Below are 25,281 nucleotides of genomic sequence, written 5' to 3'. Positions count from 1 at the left end.
TCCCTTTACTGAAGCCATGCTGAGTATTCCTGATGATTTTTTTTGTCCATAATGTTCCTGGAAATTCCTCCATCACCTTCTCAGGGATTGAGGTGAGGTTGACAAGACTCTGATTCTGAGTCCTCTTCCTTCCACTTCTTGAAGATAGGATTGATATTTGCTTTTTCCAGCCTTTGGGATATTATCACAGTTGCCATGATTGATCAAAAATAATTAAGAATGGCCTTGCAATGACATCTGCCAGCTCCCTTGGCACTTGTGGGCATCCCGTAAGGGCCCAAGACATCCGTATGTCTTGTTTGCTTAACTTATCAGGTTTCCTCAGACCTGATCCTCTTTCACCAAGGGTACATCTTCCTTTCTCCAACCTTGTCTCCTGGTCTCTGGGCCTGGAATTCCTGAAGGCTGCTCTTGCTAGTAAATACTGAGTCAAAGAAGACATTCAGTACCTCAGCCTTTTCCATGTTTGTGTAACCAGGTCCCCCATCTCATTGAGCAATGGGCTCACATTTTCCCTAGTCTTCCGTTTGTCACCTGTGTACTTATAGAAGCCCTTCTTGTCTTTGACATCCTTGGCCAAATTTAGTTCCATTTGAGCTTAAGCTTCCCTGACTTTGTCCATGCTCAGATACTATTTGTGTGTCCCTCCCAGCTTACCCATCCTTACTTCCAGCCTCTGTATGCTTCATTTGAGTTTGGCTAGGATCATTATGTTCATCCATGCAGGCCTCCTCGCATTTTTTTTTTTAACTCTTTTGAGCTTGGCAGAGCTCCTTAAATATTAACCAGCTTTATAGTTACCTAGGGCCTAATCCCACGGGACTCTTCCAAGCAGAGGCCAGAGTCTGCTCTTCTGAAGGCCAGGGTTGTGAGCTTGCTTTTTACTCTCCTTCCTGCCCTCAGGATCTGGAACTCCACTACCTCATGGTCACTGCAGCAGAGGCTGCCTTTGCCTTTCACCTCTCCAACAAGCCCCTCTCCATTTGTGCCTGTATCACTTAGAAGAAGAAGTTATCATCAATGCACTTCAGGAACCTGGATTGCTTGCAAAAACTGGTGAAAGTGATACCTACCCCAGATTCTGGTTTGTCCTTGTCAAAACTGGGGCAATATTTCCATTACTCCAAGGTTTATGAGCAAGCTTTGTACCAGCCCTTCTTAAGCAGCTTCACTGGTTCCTGTTGCCATTATTTTGCTTAGAATAACTGTACTGATTAAGTATCTTTTTATTCTTATGATATTGGCATTTCCAAATAGTAAAAACTGTAGAAATACATTAGTGTTCAATTCATATAATTTATTGAACAAAGAATAGAAATAAATTTCTGTACAACTGATCTAATGTTATCTGTTCTCCCTAAGAATAGGTGACTGCACAATCAGTATAAAAATGAATTAATGACAAAAGAAACCATATTTTACACATTATGTGTGTGTTTGTATAAAATATGATTACAATGGGATGTAGATTTCATCATGTTATACAAAAGGAACTATGTATTACTTGAATTTGACTTTATCATATCATTAGTGTTGCCCTACATCTTGTTGAGGGTTTTTTTATGCTTCATATTGATATACCAGAAGGTGTTGTAGGCTGCTGACTTTTCTACAGAATTAATCCTAACTTTGATCTCTTTTACCATACTGTGCAGGAGTTCTGAAGAGAGCTAGTGGGGAGCTTTTAATAGGAGAAACTAGAGCAAATGAAACCAGCGTGCTTCCTGAACAGTTACTTCAGGTAGAAGAGGTGAGTATGAAAAGAGTCTTACACTTTTTATGGGATTTTCTTTTGTGTGTGTCTCCAGTGTAGTCTGTCATCGTGTTCATTATAAACACATATTGCCATAGTTTCATTACTTTAGCTACTTTGATTTATTTTAGGTGCAAAGTCTCAGTTAAGATGGAATAAAATCTTCCGGCATTCATGAAGAAGTGGTCGGTATTTAATAACAGAATTTAACATATGATACCTCAAAACAAAAAATTGCTAAAATATCATAACTTTCTTAGTATTATATATATATATTATCAAATACAGCAGAATCTTAAAAAAATCTATGGAATTCTTAGAATTTGATAATAATGATTCTTCCTATAGGGATAGGTACTCACACAATGTGTAGTTTCTTTGATGCCAACAAACTATTGTGTAGTAAGCACTATGTTTTGTAGAATGTATGTACAAGATTAAGTTTTTGTCTGGCTCCAACTTACTACTAAACACATTTATGTTGTTGATTTTATGGGACCTAAATGCTCTAACAAGTCTTATACTTTGTGATAGTGGAATTTAATTTTTTAATGGTTCAATTTTAATGGTGGAAAACTTTTTAAATGTGCTTTGAATCAGTTTGTGAGACTAATGTTCTTACAGATTACAAAGAAGAATATTTTGAGTAGATTGATCCCTGTCAGAGACCGGATTCATATCTCACCAGATTGTTTGATTGATGGGTCAAATAAACCATGTTGTCTGTTTATGTGGAGGTGGGGGAAGGGCTAAGCCTCGGCCTGCAGCCAACACGGCTGTGCCCATGCAGAGCACACGGCAGGGAAGGCCATGTGGCTGGGCTGTCAATCACACCACACCCCCTGGAGCGGTGTGGCACCCCTCACTTTGGTTAGGGGGACAGTGAGTGGCAGTGAGCCAAAGGTCCTGCCTAGAAGGGGTGGCCACAATAGCCAGAGTCTATAAACAGACACACACATGGTCTCCATCTTGCCTTGGCCTCTGCCCTGCTGACCTGTCCACATGTGACCTCCAGAGTGGTAAATATGTCCCTCTCTTCTCTTATTCTTTCTTCTCTTAATATCTCTTCCTTTCCTCTTGTGGGCAACTTAAACACCTTTTTTCTGTGTTTCACTTAATTTGTGGGTATTTCATTTAAGGTGTATGGACCTTGTGCTTGTTGAGTGTAACACAGGTTCCCTTACTACAGCAATGCTTGCTAGTCTCAGTAATCTGTTGTAATGCTTTTGGGAAGTTGCATGTTATTTCTGTAAAACCCTTTTTGCCAAAACACCTATTTTCTCACCAAATTAAAAAAATCTCTTAGGCAAAAATGTGTAGTTTTTCTCTGGACATGAACTCAAGGTATCAAAGAATAAAAGACTTTGCAAGGGTTTGTGGACAAAATCTCTTTAAGTCTAAAATTGAAGTGTACAGCCTGTAAAAGCATGGAGCTTCTGGACCAGCGTGCAACAATTTCAGCCCCCCCCCGCCCTTCCCCACCCAAAAAGGGGGAGTTCAAAACTGTGTGTCCATGGGAGCTGTCTCTGTGCTGACTGGAGCTGAATGCTTGGAGTGGAGAAAGGGAAAGGAAGCAGGATACAACTTTTCAATTGAAGTAAGGTGGACGGCTTTCACTTTGTAGCCCTTCATTGTCTTTCGATTTAGTATTATAGCTGCAGCTTACTGGGAATCCTTCTTTTCTCTTCTCCCATTATTCTTCCCTCATGGTGGAGATCCAGTATTTACTGAACATCATCTTGTGTAATTAAAATATGTCTCTTACAGTGGTGCAATTCCCAATTGGCCACTTCTGGTAAGGTTTAAGTCTGATGTATGTCATAAGAGCAATGCAAAGTCAGATAAGTTGAAAAGTGATGATGTCTTGCTATATCTGCTTCTGTTAACTGTTACACTTCAGATGACTTCAGAAGTCTGTTTAAAGAAGGCGGGGAACTGATGTAAACCGTAGTAAAAGTCAGCATTGGCTAAAAACTACAAATCTCAATTTAATAATTTTGCTCTTTGCTAAATCCAGCTCTAGAGAAGAGAAATACAGTGTGGCTGTGTTAAAACCAGCTTCTCCAAAGAGGTTTCCATTAAGATTCATAGTTAGTAACTTCCATTTGCTATCTTGTGGTGAAAATTGTTACAAGGTATATACTGCTAGATTACTTTTTATACTATTGAAAATGCTTGTAAATTCTTTTGACTTTGTTAAATAGATTCTGTTAAAGGTTATAAATCAAGTAAAGATGAAGCATATATTTTAAAAACTGTCTTGTTTAAACAGGATTATTTTTTTCTTTAAAATTTAATGACAAATTTAATATTGTTATGCATGTTCATTTTTCTTGAGTGTAAATACTGCTTTTAATACAATTTCAGGGCCAGCAGACTATATTTTAAGTTCTTGGTGTCCTCTGATTTAATTATGGATGTGCATTTAATTTTCAGACAATAACACTCAATAATGACTTTGGATTGATTTACTATTAATATGTATTTCAGCCTATTTTACTGAATTTTGGCTGGAGAAATGCATTTAAAGACCTGTCTTCTTCTGTGGCTCACTGTATAACAATAGCAATCGAGGATTTTTCATCTAAAATTCTTCAACATGAGCAGAAAGAAGAGTTTTCAGCTGCAGGCTGTGCAATGAGTCTTGTAAACAACCAGCAAATGAGGGAGTCCTGCAGAGCAGTCCAAGAGGAGGAGCAACCAAAACGAATTGCTAAGGCAGGTATCAAAAGATCTGAAGTTTGAGGGGAGACAGAATGCCAAGGCTGTTTGCCATCTACACTTTGAAGTACTTACAGTAGTATTAATATTCTATATCTGATATAAATGGAATTAAAAAGAAAGTGAGAGGCATTACAATGTGAAGCTGAACAGAGCTTTATACAATAGCCCGTAGTGTTTACTTGAAAGAATTGACTTTTAAACTTCACTGGCATTATTTCTTTCAGCCAAAAAGTTCTAAAACTTTCTGATTTATTCTAACATTCATTCTAACATTCCGCTCTGTTACCAAATGTTTCAATGGGAAAATGCTGAAAGCTTTGAAATGTGGCTATAAAGGGATTTCTTGTATTCATATCATTAGACATGCCATTCAATTAATCATAACCTGTAATATGGCCAATTTAGAGTTCTTTGATTTGGTTGAAAGGTCACTTATTAATTAAATTATTTTCTGAGGGAATGTGTGTTTGAAAGTTTTTTTTAAGTAAGCTTTACAACTATTCTAGCAGATTTGGAATGCTGTTAATAAATGTTTGCTTAAAATAAGACAAAAGCTTTTGGGAGATAATTTTAAGGAGTCCAATGTATGAATTTATTAAGAGATTACAAGTTTGTATCCAAATTCAGTGTTAAGAAATTTGTTTGTATGTTTTTCAAAATAACTTAGTTTAGAAAATTATCTTTGTTTACAAGGAATTAATTTTACTTTGAATGTACATTTAGCGAAATTAAAACCAAAATGAAGGCATTACTAGCACAAGATGGTTTTAATTCTTTCCCCCAGTATACAGTGTGCAGCTTTAAAGCAAGAAGGAGTAAAAGAATAATTCATTTACTGTAGATAAATGTTTCTCTCCTGTTTAATATGATGCCTTAAGACTCTTTCAGTTTCTTATTTTTCTAATCTTGTAAGCTTTGTAAGTTTTATAAGAAGTAGAAGTAGATTTTAGAAACAGCAGCCCTTACTCCTCACCCTTTAGCACCCTTTAGTTTACACATTCCTCAGCCCTCTTACCCTATTCCATGCTCCCCATATCAATTCTACCCCCGAATTCAGTAGAAATGTTTAGTCTTTTGTCAAGGCAAGGCCTCTGCTGTTTAGAGAACACTCATATCTTGGCCTGAACAACAGAACACAGTCAAGAACTAGGTGACCGTGTACCCTTTGTGCTCTGAAGATGGTGAAGATGATGAAGAAGTGGTCCCAAAATCCCCAGACCCAATTCCCAAGGGGTGGGGCAGGGGGTCGACCAGGGCAAAAGCAACGGGATGGACAAAACTTGGATTGGTCAAGCAGTGTTATAAAATGTAACATCTCAGGCACGGCCTGCGCGCGCGTCTTGTAACATCTATGCCTAGGCACAAATTAAACCCTTTCCTTATCTCACCCTCAATTAACTGCTTCAGAGGTTTTTTTCTTTATCAGCATTTTAGGCATAGATGAAATATTGAATAGATTGAAATATTTGTAAAGCTCATTCAATATATTTATGTTTTGTGCCAATTTTATTCTTCAAGAATCTGACCCTAATGTATATAAATTAAACAGTGCTGTCAGAATACAAATAATTTGATGCCCTGTTTATTTTCTCAGTTTTGTTCTGACATCATGGAAGAACTGGACACATTGCTTCCATTGGCTCTGGCATGCAGAGATGATTCTCTTCAGGAAATTAGGGCAAACTTTGTAGAGGCCTGCAGCAAAGTGGCAACAGCTGTGCTGGCAAGACTCGAGGAGAAGAGCAAAGACATTCCCTCCAAGGCTCCCCTGCAAGACTTATGTGCTGCCCTTTCCACAGCAATATATGTCTTTCAGCATTTTACAATGTATAGCAATTTAATGAGAGAAACAAGCAAAAAGTAGGTCCTTTTTATTTATAATGCTTAATTCAAACACATGTGACTTTATTCCATTTTGGTGATACAGTATGGTGGTAGTTTTCCAAATTGCATTATATTTTTAGCACACTCAGTGTGTGTACTATTTATGGAAAGACCTGAATCAAAATTATTGATAGTCTAAAGCTGCCTTTACAAAACAAATTAATTATTTTCAAGATCTACATTCTATTTGCAGATCAATATTTTTTATTTATTAAGCTTGAGAAAATAGAATTGTCCAGTGAACTGAATGTACTCTGCTCTCATATAAATAAAGGGCTAAGGCCTTTTCTCACCTCTGTAATAGCTGAATTTTCATAAAATCTAATTTAGCCCATAGCAAATCTTAGAGGACAACATACAAATACATTTCTGTGCTTTTTCCTTACACCACCTGTATTCAGGCATGTAAACAAATACATCCAGTGTAGTTTTAGAATTTTTTTTTTTCTTGCATGCAGAATAAAAATTAGGAGAGATATGAAGTAGGAGTGTAAAGTCGAAGAGAGTGTTTGACCTGGGGGACAGTATAATTTCATTTGCTGTGCTTTTAGAGATTTTGACTTAAGATATTAGGAATTTCTTTATTGGTCCATATGTTTCCGGCCATATGTAATTGAAAAGTAGAAGCTGTACCTTTTGGGAGGGATGCTGAATTAGCACGATTTTCAAGGAATGTATGATTTCTGAGTGGTTTTATGCACTGTTGAGCTACTTTCCGTCTGATGTTTTACTCTCTTCTGCATGAAGTATATCTTTGTGAATGGGAAGTCTGAGCCAAAATACTGATCAGTAATTCTATTTAGGTGTATTATCAAAGAGTTTTAGTACATACCTACCAAAAGCAATCTCTGTACTCTGTGCTTATGTTTTCTTTATCACACTCAGTGCTGATGTAATAATTGCTGATGCAAGTATGCTGCAACACATAATCTTCAAATATGGGAATGACAAATATAATTTTGTCTCAGCAAATAGGATGAAGTAATTTATTTCTCAGTGACTTAGGTAAACGCGAATTTATAGACAAGGAGACATATTTAAAGAATTTTTGAAACAAAGAATTTCAAAAGTGAGTGCTAGGTTCAGACTTCAGAATCAAGAGGAAATGAATGATTGATATCTACTAATCAAGACTATTTGCAGTACTGGGAATTGTTACCTCCTACTGCACAGCCTTTCAATCACTGTCTCTTTCATCATTCTCTCTGAACAGCCCCCTGTTCCTAGTGCTTGTCCAACAATACCAGGAATTCATCAGTGTTCTCCAGTTTCAAGTTACGAACTACTGCATCAGAGTTTGTGCTACAAGCATATTACAGGATGCTGAGAGCCACCACTGGGATGACTACAAAGCTTTTTATGAGGTGTGAGGTTAAGTTTACTGTGCCTCCCTTTTACAAAATGTGTTTACTGGTTGCCAACTCTCTGACTAATTAGAAGCATAAGATCAGCATTCTTTTTACATAACAGTTGTTGGGATTTACTCTTTTGAAATATCTCTCTAGAAAAATGAGATAGATGGTTACCATGAAGTGTTTGTGTCATTTGCTTTGTAAAATATTGTGTGTTAAGACATTTATATAGAACTCAGTAAAGAAGACGTCATCATCTTAATATCTAAGAACTTTACAGTTGTAAAGTTGTATGAAAATGTAACATTGAAAATCTTCTTCTGGGAAATTTTTCATCTCATTATTTAGTTTTTATTTTCAAGTGGTTCCCCTTTTATTTTTTGGGAGTGAAAGATGTAACAAAGAAAGATGGTCAAGATAGTTACCTTAAGCATTCAGAAGTAGATTTCTGAAGTAAACAGTGCCATTTCACCTGCATTTTGAAGTCACAGGTCTGATGTATAGCTGTAATCCTAATGATTCTATGAAAAAAAAAGATAATTACTTTTGTTTATTGGGTTTTTTCCTTCATTGCTGTTAAATGCAAACACAGATTGACACTGATTGAAATTATTTTCACTTGATTGCAGGATGAAGTATTATATGTTTTTTATCAATAATATCTGAGGTCTCCTAGAGACAAAGTCCTGTCCTTCCTTTTATCACTTTTTGTGTAAGACAATTAGTGTGGTTTTTTTACGCATTTTCTAGAATTCTTACATGAGAGAAAATTCTCTGTGATACATGTATTCTACAGATGTAGTATAAAAAACAGCTAAGCAGTGACAAAAATGTGTACTGGACAGGGCATGCAGACCTTAGTACAAGTAATCTATCAAAATGTCCATCCCTCAAAATAAACATTTTACTTTTGTTTGAATATTGGCCCAGATGATGAAGTAAGAAATGTCATGGCTTTTGGCAACTGATAAATCATGATACAGTCTTGATTGTCCATAGTCCATAGTCCATATGGTGCTGTGTGCTGTTTCTTAGTGACCAAGTAGCTTCACCATGGAGGAAACCTAATTGTGAGACATAGTTGTCCAAAGACAAAAGAATATGGAGTAGCTAAACAGTTTTATCACTGCTGAGCAGAACTGATGTGTGTAGGAAGGGATGAGGAAAGCCAGTGTCTCAGCTCTTTAAGGTTTGCAGGACTTGAGGTGGGAAGTATGTAATTTTACATCATCACTGCTCTTTTTACTGGGTCGTGGGAGATGGCCCAAAGGTGGACCATGATCTGTGTGGAGCGCCTTCAGGAGGCACAATGCTGAGCAGTTGTTACTTCCATTGGCCTCTTGTAGGCATCCCAAATGAAAGAGATTGGATTAAGACCTATTGCTTGTTACAGAGGCAACATCCTACTGAACCTCTAGCAGTTAGTGTAGCAGCCATCTGCTGTAGCTGTGGAAACTTCTGTTTTCTAATAGTCAAAAAATAAAGAATTGTCTGTTCAGAGATAATATTGAGTGGCTTATACAATAAGGCACACCTGGTTGTTGCCTGATATATAAGCTAAATAAAAGCTCACATCTGTTTGTATTATATGGAGCCTGCAAAAATAGCAGATATTTATCAGTTGAATTGTCTAGAAATGGCAGCAAGTAGAAAAATAGGTCAGAAAAGGGGAATGCATCTCATTTAAATCTTTAGTGACACTGTTGCTTCTGCAATGGAGGTACAATGCTAAGAAAGGGGGGAAAGGGTATTACTTAAATTAGCGCAGAGAAAGTGAAAACAATTTGTGTTTATTGTTACAGTTAAAAAGTAAAACTCACCAACATTAAGTTACTTAAAAAAGTAAATGTCCTGTGTCAAAAAGTCAATTTAGAATTATATACTTGGTTTTCAAGTCTGCATGGGTTTGGAAAATTTTTAAATTTGTTTTTGAAGTTAAAGATAGGACCAAAATAATTTTGCTCCCATCTGGCATTCAAACTAATTATGTTTTAACTGTAAAGTTTATTCTGTAACAGTTGAAATATTTTTGCAAAGAAATGGAAATCTCAGTAAAATGTAAGGTAAGGTTAGGGACTTATTTCTGCATAGGTTCTACTTAAATGTACCTCAAGAGTTATCATGATAATGCATCTAAAAGCCCAGGCATCTAGAAATGTATTAACATTGAAGTTATGCAAACTTATGAAGTTATGAGTTGTGTCATGAAGTAAACTTGTACTTTCTTATTATATTTCCATGTGTCGTGCAATAAGATTGTAATTGTATTTCATATAAGAAAAATAGGAAATTATTTTAATATATCCATTATTTTATTACATAAACTTCTGGTCAGCGTAAGACAATCCTGTTTTATCGGTATGAAAACACTTGTCAAGTGCTTGGTTATTCAAAATACTAGTGGGTTTTTTGTTTGTTTTCCTATTGAAATACAGTGTTTATGGTAGTATGTAGAAGGAAAATTAGTCATATGATTTTCTTTTGAAACTCAGCTGTAGATATTTTTTCTCTTCTGCATTAGTGAAACCTGAAAATTGGATGCCCTAATGATTTAGATGTTGGGGTTTTTTTCCTAAATTAAATTTCAGAGATGCCTACACCACTCATAATCTTAAGGACCAGAGTGGTGGTCGTAAATTTGGTACTTTCGTTCTTTGTCACTTTTTAATATAAAATGCACTTCAAATATTATGGCAGAGAAAAACCAAATAATGACAATTTCCAAATATCTGCTAATGCCCTGTATTTAAAAAGAAGCCAGATTATTTTAGATTTTTATTGTTAAAGAATGCCTATTAAACTCTGAAAGTATTTTGAAAATTGTGGAGTTATTTTATGTTTCTGATAATGCTAAAATATCAAAAAATTCTTAAAATATTTCTCTGTTCCTTTGGAATATGGGAAGTGGAGATTGCAGTCTCTGTTCTCATACGGCTTCATCATGCTATTTTCTGACTAGGTATTAGTTGAAATATTTAAATGTAAGTTATACTATCTACTTCTTAGAGATTTTGTGGATTAACTGCTGTGATTTTGACTCTTCTGTATTTATTTCTGTATCTTAATGGGGTAGTTCTGTATAGACAATGAAATGCAATGAAGGCAATGCTGATTCCTTCCCAGAAAATGTTTGGTTTCAATGAATTACCATTATAAGATAAAAAATACCTTACTAAAAAATTCTGGACATCTGTTATTATCAGTTTAATAGTTCAGTTTTTCTTTTTTTCTGCTCTTATTGCATATCTATTATACATAAACAAAGTTTTATAATCATGGTTATGCATAGCATTTATTAATCTGGATAAATACATATGCTGAAGTAATTTAAATAATTATTTTCTTTGCAGACAAGCTGTTACATTAAATTTGTCTGACTTTTGTAGTGAGTAGAGAATACTGTATATGTTTTAAAACTAAACTTACAACACTATGGGTCTTGAGAATAGGTTAACTGAGGATATAAGAGGTCAAATGATGTGGTTTGATTATGTGGCAGACCTGTAATTTTGTGACTAAAATGCAGCATGTGTTGCCTTTCTAATAAAGATGTCTCACATCTTGTCAAGGACCATTTGTTGGTCATCATATTCCTGAAGCTCTTCAGCTATTTCCCTTCAGATAGATTTAATTATACTTACAGGAATTAAACTGACATTTTCAAAGGTGTGGTTTTATTATTTAATGTGTTGTGATTTTGCTAGGGGGAAAGATGCTCATTCTCTGTCCAGATGTGGCATTACTTCTGCTGTGCTATTCGTCATGATCTATGGACTATTCTACCTCCAAAGACAGCCCAGGAGATTCTTACAGATATACTAGAGCAATCTTTGGATATTCTGTCCTCCAGATATTGTCAGGTGCATCCCAGTTACAAGAGAACACCTCAAATCAGGTAATGGTTGTATATTTAATGCACAGTTGTAATGGATAAAATAAATAAATGTTAGTTTTCTGTTATGCACTGCTTTGATTCAGATTTAAATGTTAATGAACACAGCAGAGGGGATAGATCAAATTTGTACATTTTGATATTAATTTTAATTCAATATATTCTGTATATTTAGTTATATAGGTAGTCATACCATGAGCTGGGCAGAATCAAAGACCTCTTTCAACTGTTGGTAAAATTGTTCCATAAACTGCTTGATCGGTTTGAAAGCCTCACAGTGAAAATGCATTGAGAAATGGTGATGCAACCAAAAATGTGAGCAGAATTGGCAACATCAGTATTAGAAATCCAGCTGTTGATTCATCAAGAAAACTTCATGTGTTCCAATAGAATTTGTATTTTTATAGGGCTTTTCAAGTAAAAGAGTTAGTAGGTCACATCAAAAGATTTGGCAGAATGACACCAGTGGTGCAGAAGGAGAGAGGATAAAGAGGCTATCCCTTTCTGTCATTTTTGGAAATAAGAAGCTGAAGTTCTTCTGATTGGGATTCTTATGTTTTGCCAGAAAGGAGGGTCTTTTTGATAGAATGCGGTTTCGTTCAAACTTCTTTCAGTTTTTTTCCTGTGGTTCATTTTTTTCTTCCCTCTCTGGGAAGCAGGCCTTGTTGTCAAGTTTTGGAGACTTGGCGGGAAGCCAGCTCAAAACTTGCACAATGTCATTTGGAAAAGGATATTTCCAAGTTTTTTAACTTCTTTTTTTTTGAGTAGTCTCAGTAATGACTTTTTTGTAGAAGTGTTGAATTCTTAAAGAGTAGTGGATTCAGACTTCCTACATCACTGAAGAGGAAATTTCAAATCCATGCTGTGATTTATACTTGTCAGAGGAAACGTCTTTTTAATTGAAATTTACTACTATCCAGATGTCCTAAGTAATCTTATTTTTGCTTTTTTTTTGCCTAAAGAATTGATATTGCAGCAATTTTGATGTCCACTGAAGATATGCTCTGGTCAAGTTGTAGTTCTGTGCAGGAGTTTCTGAATCCACATGAAGACAGAGATCTCAAGATCTATAAAATACATAGCCACTGCAATAATCTGATCTCTGTGCTGGCTATTTTAACTTCACCACTGAAGAATTTGTATGAGTAAGTATGAAATAAACATTCCATTTGAGAAAAAAATTGGCTCTTGACCTTACATGGATAGGTCTAGAGGGTGAATATTTGTGTTGAAATCAAATGAAATGCATAGTGTTGATGCATTTTATAATCTTTGACTATTTCTCAATTTTGTCTTGAACTTACCTTTATGATCTTACCTAAAGCCCAGTTATATCTGCTGGTATTTTATTAGCCTTGGATCAAACTCCTATGCTGTACAGTTTTTGGCTGTTGATAACATAGACCATAGTGAATGGATTGATTTCCTCTGTAACACAAACAGTAGAATTTCATAATAATTACTGTGCCGGATTTGTAATTTGCTTTTCAGTTAGCATATTTTTTTTTTTGAAATTCAGTCTTGTCCATCTAAAAACATTTACTAATATGTACCAAAGACTTTGGTAAGGTTTTCAAGGACTTAGTTATTCATCAATTGAAAAAAAATCATCTTACTAGTTAAAATACATCTGCCTTCAGCTTCCAAGTACATTAGAATGTTCTGCTTTCATCCCATAACATTTTTTATAAGTACTGAAATGTAAAGATAATTTACTGGAATGATCATCTGGTTAGATAATCAGTATGCTTCAACAAATATTAATATAGTTTAAAAGATAAAGAATATAGAATTGCCATATTTATGAAATCATGTCTTCACAAGTCACAGCTATAAACAAAAGGAAACATTACTTGCACTGAAATTGGGTCTGAGTCTTTCATTGCTAAAATTCTGCTGTAAATTTCATGTATGAGACAATACAAAGTGAGATCACAAGTTAAAAAAACAAGGACAACAAAACTGCAAAGTAACAAAGACACATCCTATTCAAGTCTCTTATTATTCTAAGTAGGAATATTTTAGGTACTACTCAGGTGGAGACCTCCTGAATTTAATCTTCTTCAGCTAAAAATTTTTTGTCATGTGTGGGCTCTTTTTAATATTTGTGAGCTCTAATGAACATGCAAAAGTAGATTGTAACTGGATGTTTGATCTTACACAATGCAGGCTTATGAAAAAATAGCAATTAAGAAGGTGACTGATTAGGTGTGGCTGTGCCAGTAGTAATGGAGGAGGAATGGACATTGTGGTAGCTGTAACTGCTTCTACTGTCAATTTTTACATTTCATCTTTCTTTTATGAAAGAATGATGGTACAAAATAAATGTGTAGTATAATTTCTTTCTTTTAGCTATTCTAGTCTCCTCCACTAAGCAACGTTGTTTACACATTTATCTATACCTGTAGTGACAAAAATATGTGCTAACTTGAGCAGTCACTGAGTTTCAGAACAAAGTGCCAATGAAGAGGCAGCCTATCTTGCATTTTATGTAAAATGCTATAGATAAATGACTTGGTCATATAGCTTTCATATTTAGGCATATGGATGTCACTATTGTAATTTGCTGTAGCAGCTCATTTAATTTACTACAAAGTACTCCGCAAATCACAACCAAAATCTGACAGCTTTGTTTAGAAAGAATAAAAAGAATTGTCATATTTTGTTATATAGTTACAAAAATAATATTAACACTGAAGAACATTGCTATATAGATGATGCATGTTTTCGTAAGTAAAAAGGGATTTTTTTGTGAACTTGTATTCACAATTTGTCTTTTCAAAATCTGTGAGGGTACATTATCAAAACAAGTTCCTTTATATTGTATATTTCATTACAGCCAGGATTTGTCAGGTAACCTAATCCAGTGTCCAAAATACAAAGAAAAAAGAGGGTTAGCAAATTAGCTTCTTGAATGACTATATCCAACTGGAAACATTGAATCAAATTTGCAAACACCAAATTTTATGTGGAATACCTAGGTCCATTGTTTACTGAGGTGTGCATAGTTCATCAGATTAAGATAACAAATTTAGAAGTTATGTCTGATTTTAAAGGAATACTTATCTTTCATCAATTCTGTTCAATTATATAGTTGTATGATCACAATTTATTGTTATTGTGTTAGCTTGGCTTTATATATTTCAAAACTAAAATTATTCAAATTTCTTTATTATGTTGTTGAAATGGAACAAGATAGTAGTGGTGCTGAAAAATTAATAATATCCTTAACTTCAAATAAGGTGATTCTGGCATATGCTTTCTCATTCCTAATTTTGTGACCAAGTATGTATTCAGCTATCACTTAAGAGTTTCTTTTCTGTATGGCAAAGTTACTTAGACCTGGTCCAAAATTCACCTATGAATCTTGGGTTTTTAGTGCTCATTTTTCTGTGCTTCATTTTTCTCCAGCCTTCTGTGGCCTTCCTGAAGCACCTTTAGTATAACAGATATGTTGGTTGGAAAGGACTGCTGGAGATATCTAGTCTAGCCTCCTGCTTAAAGCAGAACAGTCACTAAGAGCAGTCAGACATGACTGTGTTAGCTGCCCTGTGTCAGCCTCCAGGAACTGAAGTTTTACAGCCTCTCCAAGAAGCATGTTCCACAGCTGCACTGCTTTACTGCAAAGTATTGCCTAACATCTAGTGTAAACCTTCAAAGCTGTTGGCTATGACTTGCTGTATCACATCAGCCTCCACTGAGAAAAGTTTGTCAGTGTTGTCTTTGTAATTACTCTTTGGCTATTTGTAGACTGCCATTAGGTTAATTGACCCTGCTGTTCAATTTGAAAAACTGAAAGTATTTCTCCTTAATATATGAGTTATAACTCGTGAAATTGCTTTTTAGTCCTGTGTATTCCTTATACAGAGTTAAATCCTTCAAACAGTACCAGGAAATACCGTCAAGATGCATTTTGTTGGCATTTCATTTCTTCACACCTATACTGAGGCTTACAGGATCAATTCTCACCTTGTTACACTCTACTGAAGAATAAAACTTCTTGCTGTGGTATTAAATGCTTTCACAGATGCTATCTGCTGTTTTGAGACTATAGGCAGCTGCATTAAGACATCTTGAAGCAAAAACAAATTTCCTACTAGCTATTATTGTTACTTCTGTCAGAAGAGTAGTTGAATTAAACAGTCTGGCACAGAAGTACATAGCCAACAGTGGACATTAAGAAATGCTGGCATGAGAATTACTATATTATCATTAGACACTTGATTTTTTTTAGTAGTATTTGAAGTTATTCTAATATTTAAACAATCTTTAAAGCCTCAGATTATCTTCATCTCACTTTAAAAATTTCTGTAGAGATTTTGTTATAAGCCTCAGAATCCAAAAGTCTGTCGTGTGCTTCTTCTTAGGATACAGCTAATCCCAGAATTCTCTCAAATAGTTCCTAATCAATCAATAAACAACATGTGGTCTTTCTTTACTAGATTGCTACCCCAAATGTATCTATCGTGCTTTCTTCTAGGATTTTTGCTCTATGCTTTGCTATATTCAGAAAAATATTTCAGTAATATGAGAGACAACATGATTTCTTTTTTGTTTTAATTCTCTCATAAAATTGACATTAATGTCTCTAAAATAATTATTTTTCTACTTTAAATTCTACCTTTATCTACATTAGAATCTCAGCTTTATTTTTAATCTTCAGGTTTTCATGAATTCACAAAGAGCACTGTGCTAGTCCTTCTGCTTGAATATTGCTTACCTAAGATCATTTAGATGTCCGTAGTAAATTCTTTCTACTAATTTTTTGTTATTAGTAAAATTAATTTCCAAATACATCACCCTCTCTTTTGGAGAAGTTCAGAAACTTTTAGACCTGCCTTTCTTGTTGAACAAGTGTAATTCTCTCTCTTCTTTTATCTGGGGTCTTTTAGGCAGACAGTGACCTAATAGACACGTAGCTGCAGTTCTAAATTACTTACATGGAGGAGTGAAAGAAAGCTAAAAAGTAACTTTAAATAAGTAAATGACAAAACACAAGTTCTATTAATGCCATGGTGACAAAGCACAAGATTCTGGCTTTTAGGTTAGGAATTCCTGAAGGCTGTATTCCAAAGGGTTTCCAGCCTATCTCCTGTTTTAAGTGTTTAGATCCACTCTCACTGCTTCCATTTCATGGCAGTAGCTTTCTCTGATCATATAAAAAAGTTCTCTTGTCCTGAGAAAGTCCTCACATCTTTTCCTGAGGGTTTTCTCTCAGTACAATAGAAAGAATACTGACTTGAAAGTGGGAATTACATTGATTCACTTCAGAAAATAAAGCAAATAAACAGTGGCATTTTTATACCTTCTTTATATAACTTAGAAAATCACAGCCATGATACATAAAAAAACGAACTTCAGAGAAGGAAAGTTATTATGATGAAAAATTCACAGCCAAGTAAGATGAAAAGTAAGGTGCTTGGGAAGTGACAATTGTTTATAGTTAATGGAGGATGGATGTAACAAATTATATCCTCTCTGCTGGAATTGTATTCAGTGTAAATGAGAATAAAAAGGGAAGAGGCCAAGGGGCATCTATTCCTATGACACATTATTGCATCCTAGTGGTTGCTACAGAATTGTACCAATACTATTGCTAAACAGTAATTAAAAGCAAATACTAAATTATGGAATCCTGTTCTTACATATACTTATAATCCTATCATATAATGAATAAAAATAGTTAATTTTTAGTGTCAGTGGATTGGACACATCTTGGTTTTTGCCACTCACATCCTTTGAGTAAGTGAAGTACTGCAGTAGTGACATCAAACTAGCTTATCTAGTTCCTCACCAGATTCTTGTATTTGAAAGCAACCAGTATGCCAATTCTCATAAGCTAGTGGAGGTCTAAAGCTTCTGGTTGAAATTTTTGTCCAGTGTAATCTAAAGTCTATAGGTACTTGTATGTCAGTTATTATCACTTCAAAAAATATTTTATTTATCGTTATAAAGGTATTTATAATACAATGCATTTGTTATGCAGAAAGAAAAGAGCAGTAGAAATAAATGACTGAAGAGCAATTTGCTTATTGAATGCATTTTCAAATGCAGTTTGAAAACATGCTATATAAGAGTAAAAATATGCAGAAAACTTCTTTAACAATATAACAAGTTTCAGAGTGAAAGTATATAAAATATAAAATGATACTTTTAATAGTATTAATAGATTAATATCTATTAATATAAATAGATTTGCAATTATGGATATGGATATGTACATTAGTACTATTTTTATTATGTATATTAGAACTATTTATCATTTGGTACTAGTGGTCCAAAGGGATTTTCAGTCTCTTGTGTAATTCAGAAATATCTGGTTTCTTTCAGGACATTACTGAATAGTTGTGGTGAACATCTTCCTCAAGAGTTTTCAGAAGTCTTTTATCATCCATCACATTGGTTATTTTGCATACCATCATCCTGTTTTTTCTTACTGAAGTGAGTATCATAAGTTGATGGTTGTAAAGGCATCAATGGATTGTCAGTATTAGTCAAATACTATGACAACATTTTGAAAAGAGTGTATCTGAATAAATGTTTAAGTAATATTCTGATGTTAAAAAGGCATAGAAGCATTTTTTAATTCATTACAGATTTCTCTAATCTTTGAGAGCCTATAAGAAAGGTCACACTGAAAGCAGTGCACTGTGTTTTGCTAGTCTAGTCATTATGTTCGATATTTGAATTGTCTCTAAGCTTTTCTGGCTTTAATTAAAGGGTATATAGCTTTTGACAATAATGTAGTTCACCACAGTTGCTGTTTTGAAGGACTTATAATTAAAGGGGAGATAAAGAATGTACGCCTTTCTGTGTATGACTGGTGGTTAAAAAAATGATTTGATATATACATGACTCCTTGAAAAATAATGCTGCTTGATCATAGTTAATTTTTTTGGAGATTACTGAATGATTAAAGGCAAAAGCTTAATTTCTTTTTCTGTGTCACAGAAATGTAATGACAAATTACATATAAGATATATCCTACCAGCTGTGCTGTCATTCCATTTCTAGTTTTGAAGCTGAAGCACTCCCACACCGGTGTAGATCCTCTCCTAACCCCTTCACCTCCTCTTCCTCCTCTTCAAAGTTATTTCTTGAGAGATTTTCACTCTCCATTTTCATGAAGGGCTGCTTCTGGGAGTTCTTCCTATGTGTTTTCTGAGAAAGTATTTTTACATTTTGTAGAAATACATTATCATATGATTGGTGACCTAATGATGACTTATTTGTGACCAGTGTGCTGTGGATTTATTATCTCTTACCTTGTACACACAGTATCTTGTACTATGTACATAAAAATATTTTCCCTGTAATTTTGCCCCATGCTGCACAAAACTTAGTGATTTCTCTCCGTAGCCTTCACTCCTAACTACATGTCATCAGTACTGTTATCTCCTTCCCAGGGGCCTCTGATATCTGCTGAACCAGAGGCAATGTATGTTTTGACTGCATCGAAGTCATGCGGTTGGCTAAATAAGAGCCAAACAGTTGAGTAACTGGTGAATTCAGAATGTGTCCTTTTACCTGCTAGAAACAGTAATTTAAGTTCTTTAAAAGCTTGAAGCATCACATGTGTTTACCTCTATCAAGCTTCAAGGAAATTTGTTGGTGGCTTTTTAAGTTATGCATGGTTGGAGAGAAAGGAGAGGAGAAGGTGAATATAGGAAAGAGAATGACTGCATGACCCATTAGAAAGGGATCTACTCCATTTCTGGGAAAATTTATTCTTCATTACGTGTTCATTGTAGAAAAGACAATAAGCTTTTTGATACCATCATCCAAGACCAGTACTCAAAATTTAAATTACACTGTGAATTATGAGTTTTGGAAGATGACTTGAAAAGAGAGTACCCTATGCTGTGTAAAAGTATGTAAAGGAAATGCTGCTACCATTTCAGTCTGATATAATTATCTTTTCCGAGGTGGAATTAGGATAAATTTGTCTTGAATAAATAGCAAACTATTCCAGAGCTATGCAGTATGCAGTTTTTCCTCCAGATGACAGGAGATAAAATATACATCCTCTTGATCACCAAGTGGAAAAATGAGGAGCTCAAAAGAAAGCACATATCTGAGAAGATACAGCTGGTGTACCTATGTGAGGACAGTCCATATATAGAGAGTCTTCTGTACTGTCCTGGTCATAATGAGTGAACTACATTGGTAAAATATTTAATGTTTTCTTTTAACAACACACTTTTCAGCTGCTCAGAAAAAAGGAACAGGGAAGGGCTCTATATATAATGAAGTAATTTGTGCGACACATTCTAAGATGGTCTAGTTTTTTCATTGGTTTTACACTCTATGTCAAGGAAACTTTTTTTTCTTGAAATAATTGCAATTTTGAGCATTAACAAGACATGTTTAAGTACTGCAGTAAACTGTATTTTAGAGCATGCTAACTATTCATGGATTGTTTTGTGGTTTTACATCTTACATCTAATAAAAATACATATTCACTGTCCGTAACAAAACTGAGAGCCCAGGCCATTGTACACCTCTCAACTGTAGCCACCTAATCTTTAACTAAATACTCTAATCTGTCATACATCCAACTATTAAGTATTTACTCTTCCTAGGCTTAATATTTCAAAAGAAAGTTTCACTAGTTCCTGAAATTATTTTGTTTACTATATAACCTGATTTACTACATTACTTTTGATAACTGAAAATGACTACAGTCTGTTTTATCAATTTGACTCCAACATTTTGTCAAGGTTGTTACCATGAATTAGCATGTTTATTTGCCTTATAAAATCCTGCACTTACCACTTGAGGTTTTCTTTCTTTCTGTGTTGGATAATAACCAGAATAATGTAGCTGGTTATCAAACTAAATAATTACTGATCATTTATATTACAGTTCCTTTAGAAGTAATTGTGATTCTTTTAGTGGCAATTGTGATTCATCCTTTTTTTCTTTTTTGGGGCTTATAATCATACCATTTGCAAATCAAAGTTGTTTTTTTTTCTATTAGTGTACAAAACTGAACATTTATATGTGTGATATTTATATGTACTTCACCTTTTGTCACTTTTTATGAGGCTAGTCTTATTTTCACTAGAACTGAGCTACGAAGATAGGAGAACATATGCCTCTCCATATGCACGTTACAGAACTTCTCAGTGCATTTGTTGGTGCTAGCTTCATGGCTGTAGGGAATGTCTGCTATATTTTATTTTTCCTCCAAGTGAATCACACCATTGTACACTTCAATTTGCAAGATGCTTAAAGAGCCAAGAACTGGTGTATATTACAACATGATAATTTCCCATCTGGTCAATGACAGACAAGTTTTTATTCATTTCAAATACTCTAAAAATGTAATTTATTTCTATTGCAATTTGAAATAATATCCTTCATAAATGTAATTGACCAAATTTGTCCCTTATTTTGTAGTTTGAAGGCAATGAGTGATTCTATTAGATATACTAACATGACATTCAAGGGAGAAAAAAATATTACACTGGCCCGTATATTTTAACTGAATTAGTCAAGTGTTGAGTTTGCTGTCAGCCACAGCACTAACTCTAGTGAGAATACAGTAATTGTTGTAATTTTAACTTTGATTACTAACTGCTAATTAGTTCTTAACGTGCATTAGATTATATAGATATATAACTAATGTTGAACATACAGAAATTAAGATAGTTTTATTAAGAATGCAAAGCCCTAAGGTTGACAGTTTGAATGCAATATATGTTTAAATATGGAAAAGTTATATTGACTGCAAGTTCTATCAATATTTAAATGTATATGTGTATATATTTTTGGTAAATATTACTAGAATGCAGTATGTGCTACTATGTAAATAGTAGAGCCAGTGCTACATTGTCAGTAATTATATATAAAATACCAATTGAAAATCAAAAAAGCTGTACATAAGTTTTCCTGGCCTATACGTTGCTTATCAACTCAGAGGTATTTGCTGTACTGTTAAAATTGCAAAGGCTGGCATGTATAAAATCTTGCTTTACTAAAATTACTGTTACAGTGAAGTTTTGACATAACAGTGTGATGTAAGGGTCTTGGTGGGAAATGGTGTTATGGAAGCTTGGTTTCCTTAGGTTACTGCAAGATTGCCTGCAAGATGTGTGTATTTCTGCTTTTTTGGTAACAGAAACATAGAGACATGTGAGGGGGAACTAAATTAGAGGAGTGTATCAGCTGACATTTTCATTTCCAGGTGTTGTAGGTTTGTATTGAGTATATTATATATACAGTAACCTTGACTGAACAGCACAGTATTTGTGCAGTCATCTCTGTTTTTTTTCATGTGTGCATTCAAGCAGAGTTGGGTGGTGACACACTTGGCTGAGTTAGATGGCTGTAGAAGTGTGCAACGTAATGGAGACATTCCCCTCTATTAGAACAACCACATGAACGCATTTTAATTCTGTCCCAATGTGTAAATGGCACATAAAGTGTTTTGAGCAGAAGCATATAAATCCTTTTCTAGTCTGACAGGAAAGTGTCATACTGAAAACCTCCTGATGAAGGTTTCAGCTGATGCTGAAGGTGTTATGTGCGTACTGGCAGATAATATTTATGCCTGCACAGTTAATACACTAGTCCATATGTAGTTTTTACACTGCTGCATGTAAAATTTATGTGCATAGAAGTTTACATAGGAGGTGCATAAAGTTTCAATGTTAGCAACTATTGTATAAACTTGTAACAAAAGTAAATAAATACAGTGGCTAAATATCAGTTGAAATTTAATTTAAATACCTTCAGATTAATAAAAAAATTAACTTGCAAGAAAAAATCTACAATCCAATTTTGAAAACTTCTTTTAAAAAATATTTCAAGAAGAAGAAAATACTAAATACAGTAGGTAATAAATATCTTGCAGGATAGATTTTTTTTTTTTAACTGTAATGTGAATTCAGTGATTGGTGTTGTGTTGCTGGCTGAGTTCAGAGGAAGCCATGCAATATTTTTATTTGGAAACCTCAAACATGGAAACCACAAACAGGAAATAATCTGTGATCTCTCCAAAAGCTAATAAGTTTGTACTACACTTTCTCGTTTCTCCCTGCTGGCAAAGCACTAACTTAACCAGTCTAATTATTTCATGTAGATTTTTCAGGACATATAAGAATTGGTCAACTGAATCTGGAATTTTGCAACCCTTTTGAGCATTTCCTCTGTTTTTTACTTAAGAGCTTCATATACTTCATTAAGACAGTTCCTTATTAAACAATTGATGTAATACTGAACTAAAAAGTAATAGCCTTAAATATATTCAAGCACAGAAAAAAAAAATCTCCTTTTTACTTAGTAGAACAAGACAAACATGGTTCCATGAGAGAGATAAGTGGCTTTGTATCAGTTATAACTTTGGCAGACTACCAAATGTTAATTTGCTTTTAGCTAGTTGAGATTAAATGTAATTCCTTCCCTGAGCTGCCTTAAAGTAAGCAAGCATGAAAGCATTTTCAGAGTAATCTGGGAGGAATTGACATTTAAGGGAGTTAGCATTACCTCTGCAATTTAAGGTTATTAATTTCATAGAAAAATTAACTACATTATTTTTTATCTTGCATTTTGAAAGGATTCCATCAGCCAGAGAAATGGCAGCCCAGGGTCAGCTGAAACTGCTCTTATCCCAGCCGTATTGTAATTTGAACTTGCTTTTGGACACATTGCTACATAATGATTGTCTCTTAGTGAAAATTTTGCTGAGAAGCTCAGGTAGGTATTTATACTGTCAATCCATATAAGAATATCAGTGAAAAACACATATTCATTTTTAACTACTTAAGTGCTGAAGGAAGGCTGTCAACCATGCTGGAAGGGTTTAGGTAGCCTTTCCATTATGAGTAGTACACTTCTTAAATGGGTTAAAAGATGGAAAAGGCACTGCTTTTTTAATGAGAATGTTTTGTGCTCAATCTGTGTATTAATAGTTTCAAAGCAGACTACAGTTTGATAAAATAGGCTGCTATCATAAATGCAAAGGAATCAAAATGAATTTGAGCTTAACAGAGCTATGTGATACCTCAACTACTTTACAGAGATTTTTAAAAGTGTGGATTATACTTTCAAAATTATATTTCAATAGTGAAAAGCTTCTTAGATATTGTTAAACTTACTATATGTTTGTCACTGTAGGCATTTTAGAATTGCACTTATATGCTTCCTCTTGATAATCTGTTAATGCCATTTTGAAAGTAGAACAAATAAAAGAATGGTTCTACATGTTTTTTCTGTATTGGTGTTGTGTTTGAAACAACAAACTTCATCACATCTTTCTTTTAATATCTTTCAGATATTGTTGAAAAGCTAATGGTATAATCACCTGTTTGATGTAATCTTGCAGGAATAGTGAATGAGGGTCTTGGTTTCTATATTTCTTGGCAAAAGAATTCTTCCTACTTATAAAAAAACCCATTATGTCCACATAATATTAGACATAACATAATTTAGTTCTGTTATTTTAAACTCATCTAATATTTGTCAGAGGTACAATATAGCTTTCACTGCTGTCATGCATCTTATTGAGAGCTGCAGTGCATACATTTGCCTACTCAAACACATGTCTACTTTTACAAAGACTGGCAAATGTTTAATCAGGGTCATATTCTTACCCTAATGTTAACCAGTATTGAATTTTACTATCTGTTTAAATTATTAGAGGTAATAAGTGACATAATGTATTAATCTATTGACTGAGCAACCTCTTAAGCTTTAGGGAAATCTGTTCCTTTGAATTACAAAATGTGCTATTTACACAGGCTTTATTAATGTAACTACAATATTGGTATGAATAAACTTTCAGTTAAGATAAAGTTGATATCTGTGATGATCCACATCTAAATTAATTTCAACAGGGTTAATTGTCTAATAACAAAATGTTTGTATTCTTTATTCCTTCTCCTATACAGCTAAGTACACCATAGTTTTTGAGTGATTTGCCCTAGTGATAACAAAACTCCCTGGTATTTAACTACATAAGGATTTTTTTAATAGGAAAAGCCTTCTCACATTTTTAACACTCAGAAAACAGTCCAGAAGGCAAAAATTCTCTATAAAGAGCTGCGTATATGTGGATGGCTTAAGGTATTGATAATTTTTTTCTGTATTGTACTAATACTTTGGGATAGTTAAAGCAGAAATCTTCCAAACATATTTAATTTAATTGCAGTCCCATTGTTCTCATGGTTGTACTACGGTGAGGTTCAAAAATAATGTATGTTCCCCATCATAGTAGGGAGTATTGTTGGGATTGACAACGTTTTTTCAGTAGAAAGAGTATTTTGGGAGAATGCATTTGTCTTGGTTTATGGACAACGTGTGCTAGGAGGCGGGACCTCCAACGGAATAGAAACCCCTCCCTCCAAATTACGAGAATTTAAAATTATGAGATGTTCGAGTAAAGTGTAGAAACAAATAAGAGTTTTTACTAAAAATGGAGAACAAAACACAGTAACCACAGGGGTACAGGGAGAAAATGGTCTGTCTCTCCACCCCCTTCCCTGGAAAGACTGGAGACCGCCTGGCTGCGTGGCTCTCCCCGAGGCAAGCAAAGGGACTACAAGGAGTATGGCAAAGAGCTTTTTCCCCTGCTGATTCCGTGCCGCTAAAAAATCCCCAAAACCTGGGTAGTTATTTTGTTCCTGCCGGTTGTGTGAATTTGGCTCCGATGGTGAGCTGTGTCTGATACAGGG

At 34.5% G+C, this 25,281-nt stretch overlaps 1 protein-coding gene across 12 annotated transcripts in view; it reads left to right on the top strand.

Moving 5' to 3' along the window:
* Window positions 1-25,281, top strand: part of KIAA0825 (KIAA0825 ortholog) — a 251,553-nt gene that overhangs the window by 84,336 nt on the left and 141,936 nt on the right. For all 12 annotated transcript variants that reach the window (XM_017807305.1, XM_017807304.1, XM_017807297.1 and 9 more), the window contains 8 exons: window positions 1,656-1,750; window positions 4,244-4,471; window positions 6,072-6,337; window positions 7,575-7,725; window positions 11,418-11,608; window positions 12,568-12,750; window positions 17,936-18,046; window positions 23,166-23,305. In XM_017807305.1, the coding sequence (XP_017662794.1) occupies window positions 1,656-1,750; window positions 4,244-4,471; window positions 6,072-6,337; window positions 7,575-7,725; window positions 11,418-11,608; window positions 12,568-12,750; window positions 17,936-18,046; window positions 23,166-23,305 (1,365 nt within the window). The remainder of the gene's footprint in view (window positions 1-1,655; window positions 1,751-4,243; window positions 4,472-6,071; window positions 6,338-7,574; window positions 7,726-11,417; window positions 11,609-12,567; window positions 12,751-17,935; window positions 18,047-23,165; window positions 23,306-25,281) is intronic.

Source organism: Lepidothrix coronata, unplaced genomic scaffold, assembly GCF_001604755.1.
Source record: "Lepidothrix coronata isolate B3197 unplaced genomic scaffold, Lepidothrix_coronata-1.0 Scaffold18, whole genome shotgun sequence".
NCBI lineage: Eukaryota > Metazoa > Chordata > Aves > Passeriformes > Pipridae > Lepidothrix > Lepidothrix coronata.
Note: the sequence above shows the minus strand (reverse complement) of the source record. Positions and strands in the feature narration are given on the sequence as shown.